General features: G+C 48.7%; 1 protein-coding gene across 3 annotated transcripts in view; it reads left to right on the top strand.

The window, feature by feature from the left end:
• Positions 1 to 12956, top strand: part of Pla2g4e (phospholipase A2 group IVE) — a 73614-nt gene that overhangs the window by 44537 nt on the left and 16121 nt on the right. For all 3 annotated transcript variants that reach the window (XM_041679314.1, XM_041679313.1, XM_041679315.1), the window contains exons 3-12: positions 712 to 848; positions 2518 to 2649; positions 4034 to 4074; positions 5408 to 5450; positions 6258 to 6321; positions 7322 to 7482; positions 7585 to 7671; positions 8039 to 8076; positions 10156 to 10291; positions 11715 to 11851. In XM_041679314.1, the coding sequence (XP_041535248.1) occupies positions 712 to 848; positions 2518 to 2649; positions 4034 to 4074; positions 5408 to 5450; positions 6258 to 6321; positions 7322 to 7482; positions 7585 to 7671; positions 8039 to 8076; positions 10156 to 10291; positions 11715 to 11851 (976 nt within the window). The remainder of the gene's footprint in view (positions 1 to 711; positions 849 to 2517; positions 2650 to 4033; positions 4075 to 5407; positions 5451 to 6257; positions 6322 to 7321; positions 7483 to 7584; positions 7672 to 8038; positions 8077 to 10155; positions 10292 to 11714; positions 11852 to 12956) is intronic.

Raw genomic sequence — 12956 nt, 5'->3', positions numbered from 1 at the left:
GGGGGTTATTAGAGAGGCTCACAGAATGGCTTTCTTGTGATGGGAAAGGCTGAGGATGCAATAGTTGTTCAGTACATGCTGTTAGCTGTCTCAGAGTCCCAATCTAAAGCTGTAGGCCTGGAGAGTACTCCTGGGAGATGCTGGTCCTCAGTACATATTGGAATCCCAGAGAAGTCGGTTCCAATATTGGTTAAGTAATGTTGTAGCAACAGGAGGGGTGGTCTTGCCAGTGAGAATGAAGGCAAGTAGGCAAAAAGCAAGTTTCCTTCTTTTGTATCATTTTATATGGGCTCCCACCACAAGGTGTGACCCAAAATTAAGGTGGGACTTCCTGCTTCAAATATTCTGTTTTAGAAACCTTCACAGGAATGGCCCAAAGCTTGGGTTCTAGTTGATCCTAAATTAGTCAAATTGACAACCAAGATTAACCATCAAAGGTGTTTGCTCTAGCACTTGGAGTACTTCCTCTTTAGGTTACCCTGGTCCATGATGAGGGTCAGCAAGACTCACCCTCATCCCTTGTGACCTATAGCCCTTGGTCTGTGTGGCTTCTCGGGGTTCTAGGGCCAAGCCAGAGAGGCAGATTCCTGCATCAGGAGAAGAGGAGCAACCGAGAGGAGGCCTTGCTCTAGAAGAGATTTGCCTGAGGTTTTCTCTGGACTTCACCGTCTCCTCTCTTCTTTCTTTTCTACTGTTGTCCTCCTGAGACAGTGAGTCAGACGGACTGCTTTGTCACTCTCTGGCTGCCTACTGCCTCTCGGGAGAAGGTGAGGACCAGAACCATCTCCAACTGCCCACACCCAGAGTGGGATGAGAGCTTCACCTTCCAGATCCAGACTCAAGTAAAGGTGAGCCGCTGAGAACCACACCTGGGTGCCCTACCCACGTGTCTGCTCCCCTCTCCGCCACCTGTCCCTCCCCACTCCCATGTCTTCCTCAAGGCTGTTTGCGTATCGTCTTGCATGCCCTATTAACCTGTCTTCCCACTCCCCCACTGCTTCCTTCCTCCTATGTGTGTTCCTCTCTGAGTCTGCTAATCCTTCTACCTTCTCACTTCCCCGTCCTCCTAGTTCTCGTTGATCCTGACAGCCTCTGGCTGAAGCACAAATTGTGTTTCCAGGACCTTCCAGAGCATCCTCCCTGCAGGAGAATACGCAGTAGGGAAAGCCATTCTATTGACCAGGTCTAACCTGATCTGATTTCAGCCAGAGGCTTTCCTCTGAAATCTGCTCTGGATCGCGTCAGTCCTTCACTTACTCTGTTTCCTTGGGTGTGCGCTCTTTCGCTTATTGAGCCATTATTTCGCGGTGTCGTTTTTCTTCAGATACACGGTGCATCTAAATCACAGCCACATTTCTGGTAGAACTCTCCTTGAGCAGCTTGAGTGGTGGCCACCTTGAGACAAATTTGGCCTGGTGATGAAGGCATCAATCCCAAGATAGTCACGGCTTGACCCTCCAAGTCCTGGTCTAGCCCAGGAAGGACAGACCCTCTCGACCTTCCGGAACTAGAAGTATAGTTCTAGTTCATAAAGAGTCCTTTTAGTTTTCGAGAGGGTTGTGCTCCCCATGGTTCCAAAAAAAAAAAAAAAAAAAAAAACCTCTTCACCCGCTGTCGTGGCTCACACCTGTCATCTCAATACTCAGGAGGTTAAGACAGGAGGATTGAAAGTGTGAAGCAGCCTGAGCTGCACAGTAAGGCCCTATCTCAATAACATAAAGTAAGATGCTTTTTCTATTGTTTATCTGAATTTGGTGAGGGAGGTAGAGGTAGTGTACCATCTTGCTTCCTGTTTTGCAGTTACTAGATTGCCCTGGTACATATATAAGCTTCCAAAAATTACAAGACCAACAGATCTATATAGTTAGAGATACCCCGAACCGCATTTATGTCTACTAGATAGAAATCTAGGACATAAACCTTGCCTTCAATCACAGCTCCCAGGATCAGAGGTTAAGAGTCTTAGAAACTAGTCCATGCCATCTGAGGCCATTGAGAACAGGCTACTTGCTACTTGAAGAGCTACTTTGGGATGACTCATAAGACCTTCTTAGGGGTTACTGTGCCAAAGCATAGAGTTCACACAATTCACCCCAATCGCTGGGAACAAAATAGCCTTTATTGGCCCCTCCCTTGGAGTAGCAAATGTTCATTTCCTTGGCCTGCCTTTTCTTGCTATCTTCAGATCCCAGGTGCCCCATGTCTGTACGGCCTTGCTTTGCTCTCCATCCTGCCCCGGGTGAAATGAAAGCTCTCTATAATCTCCCCAGGCTTCTCAAGCTTTCAAAGGGACCAAATTACCCTGAAATCAGAGCGGGGAGGAGGGCAGTCTCTAGGGACCTGGAAAGCAGGGGAAGACACTTCATCCCTGCAGATGTCTCTGGCATCCAAGCGGAAGTATCTGTGTCCCCCTTTGTCAGACCTCACTCTCTGCTAGGACTGAGGTCCTGTCCCCTGTCCTGGGAGCAGGTCACTGCAACCATGGTAACCAGGTATCCACTCTCCTCTTTCCTCTAGAACGTACTAGAGCTGAGTGTCTGTGATGAAGACACATTGACACCAAATGACCATCTCCTGACCGTACTCTACGACCTCTCCAAGCTTTGCCTTCGGAACAAAACCCACGTGAAGTTTCCGCTCAACCCAGAGGTGGGTGCAGATCACAGAGCTTCTAACTTCATGGGAATACCCACATACTGCCATGAAACCCTTCCGTGGGCATCTCTGAGCACATATACAAACTGGGGAAAGGATACACTTCTGGTTCAACTCCTAGCACTGTCACTTGCATGGAAATTACTTAACTTTCCTCATTTCCTACTTCTTCATCTATGCAATAGTGACACTAGTCCTCCAAGTAGCGTTGTTATGAGACTTAAATGAAAAAAAAAAGTAGTGATGGCACCTAGCAGTTAGAGTTTGCTATGCTAACTGGAAATGTGGGTGCCCATTTCCTTTTCCTCACCTCCAAGTCCTCTTTCTGGAATGCCCTCGAGGTAGAGAGGGCAACTCAGGGAAGTTCAGAGCTGGAAAGAGCCAGGATATTCTAGAGTCAGCCATTGAACAAATAGCTGGGTGATTCTGTGTGAGGTGAAGTTCTGGGCATGCATCAGAGGGCAAGCAAGCATCGCTACCTTTGTTCTGTATATTCCGATGGGGAAACTGAAGCCCAGTGAAGCCATGGTTCACCTTCAGGTACACACGAGGCATGGAAGCAGAGGGAAGGGAAGGGGCTTGTGTTGGCAGGGTTGGACTCTCTAAAGACACCAGCTCAGAGCTCCCTTGCCCAAGCTCTGAGCCCCATGAGAAGCCAGGCAAACAGTGGAGAACCGGGAGTCGAAATAGAATATCAATGCTCAGGGGCAGAAGAATGCATATTCAGGGCCAGGTGTCACATCCGCACCTGAATCCCCTGCTGTGGGGTCCAGCCTTGAACAGACAGGTTTGTACATTCCAGGGTAGGGGCATGTGGGTTAGAAATGTTAGGCAGAAAAAAATAGAGGCACAAAGAAATAGATAGATAAGATAGAGTCAGGAGGGCAACTCAGTGAATACTTAGTCCCCCCACGTTTATTTTTCATAGGCTTTATATACCCCAATCCAAAGGGGAGGGGGAAGACCAAAGACCTTTTTTAACCAAAACAGAAGCAGCAAAATGCTTATCTTCTCAAATACCCAAAGCATCAAGTAACAACAGCCTAGGTCAAATCATCCTGTTTGGAGTCACATCCTTGGGCAAACCTCCTGTCACTAACCTTGAAGGAGCAAGAATAGGCCTGAACTCTCTGACCGTTAGTCAAGGTGACTGAGTCCACGGCCAGCCGCTGTCTCTGACACCCTGCATTGTCATGCTGTGCCTGAGTCAGAGCCTGGGACAAAGAGAGGTGGGGAGGGCAAGAAGAGCTGGCAGCAGCCATTCCTTCTCCACGACCCCTTGGGCAGGTCATGCAGGTCTGCAGGGGTGGAAGCGGGTCCTTGCAGGCAGAGGTTTGCAGACGTGGCCAATAGCCTCCTTCCCTTTCTCTCTCATCAGGGCATGGAAGAGCTGGAGGTGGAGTTCCTGCTCGCAGAGAAGTAAGTAGGCATCAGCCCTGCTCGTCAGCTAAGATCCTCGACTTTAGAGCTGTGTCTGCCTTCGCGATGCCCTACCTTGTTCCGGCCTCATTGCTGGCCTGTGTGCTGGCTTCCTCCATGTGTGCAGGTTCTCTTGGGAGCTTATAAAGGGTGTAGGTGCCCAGGCTCAGACACTATTCTAGTTCCATTGATACCAGTATCTGTTTAAAGATTTATAAGGTTGGGCATATAGATCAGTTGGTAGACTGCTTGCCTAACACAAAGCCCTGGGTTCAGTCCCTAGTACTGTATAAATAAAGTATGGTAGCACACACTTGAGACCCCCCCCCCACACACACACACACATTTCAGTGCTTGCCTCAAGTCCCCAGCATTTCCAACAGGAATTTCCTGGAGAATTCCTGCCACCATGGTATGGGATGAGGAACTGTCAGAGCAAACATCGTAACCCCTGGCTGAAATGGGAGGGAGTGGGCAACAAAAAACAAATCTGGAAGCTGGAGAAGAGGCTCAGTGGTTTAGAACACTTGCTGCTCTTCCAGAGGACATGGGTTCAATTCTTAGCATCCCCATGGTGACTCACAACCACCTGTGACTCCACTTCCAGAGGATCTGATGCCCCCTTCTGACCTCTGCTGGCACTGCATGCATGTGATATACATACTTAGATACACCCTGCATGCATGCAAAAAAAAAAAAAAAACCAAAAAACAAAAAACCATAGCTATAAAGTAACAAAGTAATTTAAATGTAAAAACTAACCCTATCTGCAAAGTGTATACATTAATTGAAGCACAGAAGCTTTGTTGGTATGAAGAGTACTTGCTTCTGTTCTGGATGAGGGGCTGCAGTATTACTGACCTCTGACTTGTGCATTGTTCCCTGCTTGACATTCTGTTTTAAATGTACACCACTTTCTTACAGGGTCATAGAGGCTGGCTTAATGCTCCAATCCTCCTGCCTCTGCCTTTTAGGAGCTGAGTTTACAGATAAATGCCACCAATCCTGGTTCAAACCTAGTTTTGTTTTGTTTTGTTTTGTTTTTCCCGAGACAGGGTTTTTCTATAGCTTTGGAGCCTGTTCTGGAACTAGCTGTTGTAGACCAGACTGGCCTCAAACTCACAGAGATCTGCCTGCCTCTGCCACCTGAGTGCTGGGATTAAAGGCGTGCGCCACCATCGCCCATCTCAAACCTAGTTTTTCACGCAGATATTTCTCATTTAACTGAGAAGGATCTGCTATTCTATGACTGATATGATTTATAGCTTTTGCTGCCTTCTTAAGAAACCAGCCAAGAACATTGTCACTGACCTGGAGTTCTCTTTTCTTTCAGTCTCTCTTCACCAGAGATGCTCATCACCAACGGCGTGATTGTGGTAATTGTCCTTATGGGCTCTGGTCACTCCAGAGGCCGCATGTGGCTGCTGCTTTCAGGGGAGAGGGGCTTGAGCCTACCTTGGAACCTGTCCCTATGCTGAGTCCAGGGAGAATTAGCCTAAATGGTTAACTAAATGATGTACACCCAGGGGTGGGGCTGCATCCCGAGCCCCTGGATCAAGGCAGGAAGTAGGAGGGTATCACCCTTGCCCAGCACCCTGCACTCCCAAAAGATCATCCCTTTCCCAGAATTGGTCACTTACAACAACTCCAATACCTCTGCAAGCCTGATTTCAGTACTAAAATTATTTCTTAGGCCAGCTCATGGTCTACATAGTGAGACCCTGCCTCAAAAAAAACAAAACAACTACAAAAAAAAACAAAAAACAAAACAAAACAACAACAACAAAAATCATAGCTATTTTAACTGAATGTACCCAATGTCCCAGAAAACTTCTCCTTTTTAAAGCAGAGTGCTTGGGATGTGCGGCAATGGCCTTTGCCCAGTCTCTGCTTTTCGGAGGTTATTTTATCCCAACTTCTTACTTGCACTGCTGGACACAGGCTCAGGTCAGCCCCTGATGCTCCTGTGAACATGACTCCCAGTAAACCATGATGCGCGCCTAGCTTTGTCTTCCCCTTCTTGGAGCACTCAGTACCCAGCATGCTCGGCAGAAGCCCAAAGCTGATCAATACTAAATCTGCGCCTTTGCCTCTTCCCTTATAACTGGAAGAGGGGGCGTGGCTTTGCTTATTGGGGCGTGGCTTTGCCTAGCGTCCCATCTACCCTTTTTGCTTTGTTACAGTCTCGGCAAGTCTCTTGCCTGGAGGTCTGTGCGGAATCCAGGAGGCCAAAGAAGAGGAAGAAAAGTGAGAGTTTCTCTGCTTGTCTAATGGCGGGTTTTGCCATGGGGGTGGGAGGAAGACGGCTTCCAAGCCCCGTGGAGGTCATTTTGGAGCTCAGGAAACTAGGTCAACTCAACCTGGTATGGGCTATCCTGGGTTGGGGGAAGTAAAGTCAAAACTCCTCAGAACTGTGTCCCCAGACACCCGTCCTCTTCAGCTGTCTCTAGGAAGAGTGTGTTCTTCCAGGGACCCAGATGGAAGTTCTCAGGGCCACCCAGTGTCCTGGGGCCTAGGGCTCAGTGCTGCCCTGAGTCTGCTATGCTCGCACAGTGGGGCCGGTGGGTTCTGCAGCTCCCAGTTCAGAGCATTTTCCTAGTGAGACACACATATCGCTGTCTGCCCCTCTGCGCCTCTCCTATGCTGGACTTCCAGCTCTTCTCATGGAAGCAGTGTGGACCCACAGACACAGGCTAGAAAGGAGGGCTTGGAGGGGCTTCTGCTCCCAAACTGACAGCCTGCTGGGGGATCTGTTTTCTCTACAATGGGCTGGTGACTTTGGCAGAGGGGGACGGGCGGCTGTTCTAGTAAAGCAACACCAAGAGGTCTTACCTTGACTCAGCATCTTAGAGGGCTTTCTGGAGAGCGAATCTGTCGGCATACTCTACAGGCCTTGTTAAAATGCAGATTTCAGGGCCCTGTCTGAGGCATGTGAATGAGTGTCTGGGGATTGTGAACCCCAACTGGCACTTCAAGATGGGATTTTTTTTTATTTTTAAATTAATTTTATCTTATACATATGAACATTTTTGCCTGTGTGTATGTATGTACTTCAAGTGTGTTCGAGTTCCTGGAACTGGACTTTAAACAGTTGTGAGGCACCCTGTGGGTGCTGGAAACTGTACCAGGGTCTTTAAAAGAGCAACAAGTGGTCTTAACCGCTGAGCCAAGATAGGAATTTTGCTGGGCTAAATGGGAAGCCAAGATGAGAATCTTCTCAGGGGTCTAACTGCATCTTCTTTCTCAGATAAAGACCTGCTAGTGATGGTAACAGACTCCTTCGAGAATACTCAGTGCGTCCCACCCTTCCAGGAGCCCTGCTGTAGCAATCCAGCCTGCTTCCACTACCCTAAGTACTTCCAGCCCCAGCTGCGTGCGGAGGCGCCAGAGAGCCGCTGGAACTGTGGGGTACATAGCAACCGCAGTTGGATGGGAGGAGGAGGGGGACTGGGCTGGAAGGGCTAACAGAGGGGCCCCTCAGCCCCTCACAGAGCCCACCCATTCTTCCAGATTTGCTGCTGTGGAACACGCAGGAATGGCTCTGTCTGCCAGCCTCTCGATTGCCTTTCTGATGGCCAGCCGGTGACCCTGCCCGTGGTGAGCGCCTGGGTCTGAGAAGGGGTCCCAGAGCCGCCTAACTCCAGTAGCAGGGAGATGGGAAGAGCGCAAAGACACATGGGGAAGGTAGCACCCAGGGTCTTGCAAGCAAAATGGAATGGCCTCGTAGGCTTCAGTGGGAACCAGGAAACGTGGAGTCTGAAGATGATGGAATCATTGAATCTAGAAGTAGGCTGTGGGAAGGGAGCATGTACACATGTATGTGAGCATGTGTGTGTAGATTATTGTGAATATGCGTGCATGCTGAGTTCTGTCCATGAGAGGGTCATGCAGTAAGTAAGTCTCCCCCTCTTTGGCTGGGCTCCTTTGCTCTCAGGGGTCATCTCTAACATCCTTTTCTCCTCAGGGAGAGAACTATGAACTACACATGAAGTCCATGCCCTGGTAAAGTACCCTTTCCTGTCCTTTCCCTAACTCAGGGGAGTGGGTGTGAAGTCGTATCTCACTGTGGCTTGATTTGTGTTCTCTTCCATGGCTAATGGGGCTGAGCATCTATTCCGGAATTACTTGACCTTTAGTAGATCTTTTCTGAGACATGTTTACCCAAATCCTTTGCCTATATTTTAAGTGGGTTCCATCTTAATATTAATTTATGGAAGTTCTTTGCATAATTCTGGATAGAAGTATTTATATTTACCTTGTTCTGTGGGATATCTTTGTGTTTTATTTGTGTGTGTGTCTGTGTATTATCTTATATCATGTATGAGTGTTTGTTTACATGTATGCATGTATGCCATGCTTAGCTAGGGCCCACAGGGATCAGAAGAGAGCATTGGGTACCCCAGAACTGGAGTTACAGATGGTTGTGAACCACCATGTAGGTGGTCCCAAACTGAACCTAGTCTTAACTGCTGAGCCATATCTTCCAGCTCCTCTTTGTACTTTTTGAGGGTAACCTTTGAAAAATGAAGGTTTATAATTTTGATGAAAACTATTTTCTCTTTTGTCATTTGTATTTTTGATGCCAAATCTAGGAAATAGTGCCTAATCCAAAATCATGAAAATTTGCTGCCATACTTTCTTCTAAGATGTCTTTAGTTTTAGCTCTCACATCTGGGTTATGGTTTAGTTCTTTTATATCCTGTACATTTTACGTGGGGATATCCGACTGCTCCAGCATCGTTTTTGAAAAGACTCTTCTTTCTCCTGTTAAATTTCACCTGTGTTGGAAATCAAGTGACTATATTTTTTTTATAATTTTTATTTTATATGTGTTTTTCTTGCACATAAGTCTGTGCACCACATGTGTGCAGTACTATCAGCGGCCAGAAGAGGGCATCCTGTCCCCTGGAATTGGAGTCACAGACAGTTGTAAGATGCCATGTGGGTTAGGAATTGAATCTGGGTCCTCTGGAAGAGCAACCAGAGCTCTTAACCTCTGAGCCATCTCTCCTGCCCCTTGCCTATATTTTTATTTATAGTTTGATTTGTTATTTTTCATTAGAAAAGTTTCTTAGTTACACTAGATCTCAGTTTTCCTTACCAGCAATTCAGGTTGCTCCTTGAATCCCATGAATTAACATGTGTGAAATACCAGGAATCTAGATGGCAAATGGGGGTGCTCAGGAAGTGTCCACCAATGCTACTGTTATTTTCAGTCCCATGACTGCCAGTAGAAGCTATTTCCTCATAGGAAGAGAGGTGCTGGGAGAGTCCAGGCCCTGCCTTCAAGGGTACTCAACTTTGTTAGTATGCTAGATAGGCCAGAAACTGACACCCCCTCAGAGTCCTTGGGGGAGCTGGGCCTCGGAAGATTCAGGAATACGGGTAATACCTGTGAAGGTAAAGATCCTAACCGAGGTTCAGATCAGGCCATGAGAACCTGGCGTGTCTCTTCCAGCAGGTAGCTTAAGGTGAGCTTGGACATATCTGGTAGGGTCGTATACGCCAGGCTTGAACTTGCTCGAGACAAGGATCTGATAAAAAGAGGACAAGCGTCAGGCCTGTCATGGTGGCTCATGTCTCATCTGCCTTGAAGAACTGTGGGGATGGGGCAGTGAGGTCAGCGTGAGAGGCTTTGTCCTTCGCACAAACACCAGAATCATGGTTCTGTGGGCAGGAAGGACGCAGAAGAAGCAGGGAGCCCTGAAGGAGCAGAGGGCTGGTCTGAGGGGCTCAGAAGAGTCTAAGAGATTTACCTACGAGATCTAAGGAACCCTCATCACTCATGTCCAGCTTTGGGACAGAGAAGGTGCCTAGGGAAACCTTTTGGAATTTTCCTGATCCTGCTGAGGAAGCAGAAGGTTTGAAGAGGCCCACTGGTAGTCTTCAGACAAGTACCAGCTTATCGTGGGCCAGCTAAGGCTTAGGGCCTTTAGGTACTGAAGGTCGTGCTGGCCAGTAAGCATTTTGCAGATGAGAATGTAGATGCCCAAGGTCGCAGAAGAGATACATGGCAGAGCTGGGCCCCAAAGCCATATCTGCCAGCTGAAGACGACGGCTACAGGGTCCCCTTTCCCACAGCCCTGACACGCTGGATGTGCGGCTCGGCTTCAGCCTGTGCCAGGAAGAGGTGGAGTTTCTGCAGAAGCGGAAGGTGGTGGTGACCAAAGCCCTAAGTCAGGTGCTGCAACTGGAGGAGGACCTGCATGAGGATGAGGTGGGTCAGCAAGGGCACTGCCTGCGCTAAACCGGTCCCCCAGCTCCACGTCCTACCTTAGCCTTCCCAGATCCACGGTGGGTACTATACCACCTGGATTTGTGTTCGCTCAGGCCGCTGAGGGTGTGGTGCCAGGACAAGGGCCCTGCTCTGTGTGGTCCAGCTGCGTGTCTACCAGGGTAGGGATGGGGGCTCCTGGTGCTGCACACACACACACACACACACACACACACACACACAGGCACGCACACATACAGGGGTGGAGGGGAATCCTGACATGGCTAAGCTGTCTTACTGACATAGCGTCAGGATGGCCTTCTCACCCAGCCAGGAGACATTTTCAAGTTCCAGCACCTAGGTCACCCAGCCCCCAGCCTTCACCCTCTTGTTCCTTTTCTTCTCTCATGTGTGCATGTACCCATCCCCACCAGAAATGACAGTTGAAGGAAGCTGGAGAGAATCCTCTTCCATTCCCGGAGCCAGTTGCCTCTTCCCCTGGAGGTAGTCACAGAGCCCCTGCACCTCCGTTAGTCTGGGGAACTGGGCCCTGAGCACCTGGCTAACCAGGATGTAGGCTGAGACAGAAGCTGGCTGGGAAGGGGCTTCAGCTCCAGGAAAGATCTTACAGTCCCTACTAATGGAAATAGGAAGCTTCCCCTTTCATCTCCTCTTTAGAGAAACAGCAAGGGCACCTTAAACCTATGTTTTACACACACACACACTTATCAGAATGTGGGGTTTTTTCCTTTTCTTGCTCTCACAAATGCTGTACAGGCTGAGCATGTACTGTGTGCCAGACCAGGGACAAGCGTCCCAACATTACTGCCATGTATAGGTGTCGGTCAACCACCATCCATGAGCCATCCATGTTCCCCACCGTCCATGTTCCCCACCATCCATGTTCCCCACCGTCCATGTTCCCCACCATCCATGAGCCGTCCATGTTCCCCTTAGCCTCGGTTTTAACATTTATTAACAAAGGGCTGGGGTGAGTGCTCAGAAATCTTTTTTTCAATTATTTTTTTTTCAACTTTTCTCTGTGTAACAGTTCTGGCTGTCCTGGAACTCATTCTGTAGACCAGGCTGGCCTCGAACTCACAGAGATCCACCTGCTCTGCCTCCCGAGTGCTGGGATTAAATGCATGTGCTACCACCGTCTGGCTGAGTGCTTAGAACTCTCTAACCATGACTTTCTGATTTACCAAGCCTGGATTAGGTAGCAGACCCCTTACTGATGGCATCACTGACTTAGAGCAAAGGTCATCTTCTGGGCCCTACCACGTAGCCCACTGCTCTGTAAAAGGCAGTCCCCAAATCATTCCCTTCGCTCTAACCAGCTCTCTGTCTTCCACCATTTTTATTAAACTGAGACACTCCATGTCTGTGGAGGAGCCCTCTCCAGCAGTCTTTTCTGTGCCTACAGGTGCCAGTGATAGCCATCATGGCCACAGGAGGTGGCACAAGATCCATGGTTGCCTTGTATGGCCACCTGCTGGCGCTGCAGAAGCTGAACCTTCTGGATTGTTCTACTTACATCACTGGCTTGTCAGGTGCAACCTGGTAAGGAACTGGGCACCATTGTTGGTGGAGCCCAGAGGAAGCAGCAATGGGTGTGGCCTGGGATCTGGTAGAACTCTGAATTTTCCCATCCCAGGTAAAGTGACTCATGATTCCGGAAAAGCTCTGCCATGCACAGTTGTGGGATCTGGGACATTCAGTTTAATTCCCTAGACTCGGTTTGCTGGGTCTGTAAAGTGGGGTTGACAATAGGCTTGGCCTCTCCCAGTATTAAGCACAGAGCCACTGTATACATTGGCCATTATTGGCTATGTCCTTGGCAGCGGCCCAGAAAATCACAGCGGCCAGTGATGAGTGAGCCTGGTGTTACTGTCTGTCCTAGTGAGACGCAGCCACCCTCTCTCGGGGATGGGCCCCGTCTCCCAGGATGGGTGGAGCTAGCCCGGTTGCGCTGGCTTGCCTCCCTATCCTTTCTCCTGGTCTCTGCCCTGTCAGGCCTCGTCAAGTAGCAGAAAGGAGTAAGCAAGCTTTTACAGGGCTACCTCCTCCCCACTCTGCTGAGGCAGAAGCCAGGGAAGGTCAACTCTAACAGCTGGCATAGCACCAGGGCCAAAATAAAATAAAATAATCAAAGGATCTTGAAGGTTAATGACAATGTTTCTATGAAGGCCATTAATACAGTTATCTTTATATAAGATCGTCATAGCATAGACCTTGTAGTGATATATATATATATATATATATATATATATATATATATATATATATATAGTGGAAGGGGCTCACTAAAATCCCCAAGCATCCCTGTGACCACAGGAAGTCTCTTAGCCAGAGCTACACCTTACTGTGTCAGGTACTGAGCCCTGAGTCCCCTGCTGTGTCTTTTCTCTTGATGAAGCTCCAGGTAGCTCTCATCAGAGGGACTGGATGTGAACTTGACCTAGGAAAGCCCATGGTTCCATATCTATTCCCCAGATGCTGGGGGCTTTGGATAGATGGGCCAGGTTATCGGTGCTGCCCTCTGCGTTAAGCATAGCTACCCATCAGCATCCAGAAGGGACTGGTTACAGGATACCCGGGGGATATCACTGTCAGCTGATGTTAAAACCCTTTATCCATACATGGCATGGTATCTGTATAATGAAGT

Source organism: Microtus oregoni, unplaced genomic scaffold (genome assembly GCF_018167655.1).
Source record: "Microtus oregoni isolate MIOR12 unplaced genomic scaffold, Mior012 000031F_ref0000149, whole genome shotgun sequence".
NCBI classification, from domain to species: Eukaryota; Metazoa; Chordata; class Mammalia; order Rodentia; family Cricetidae; genus Microtus; species Microtus oregoni.
This window is presented reverse-complemented; position numbering and strand designations above follow the sequence as displayed.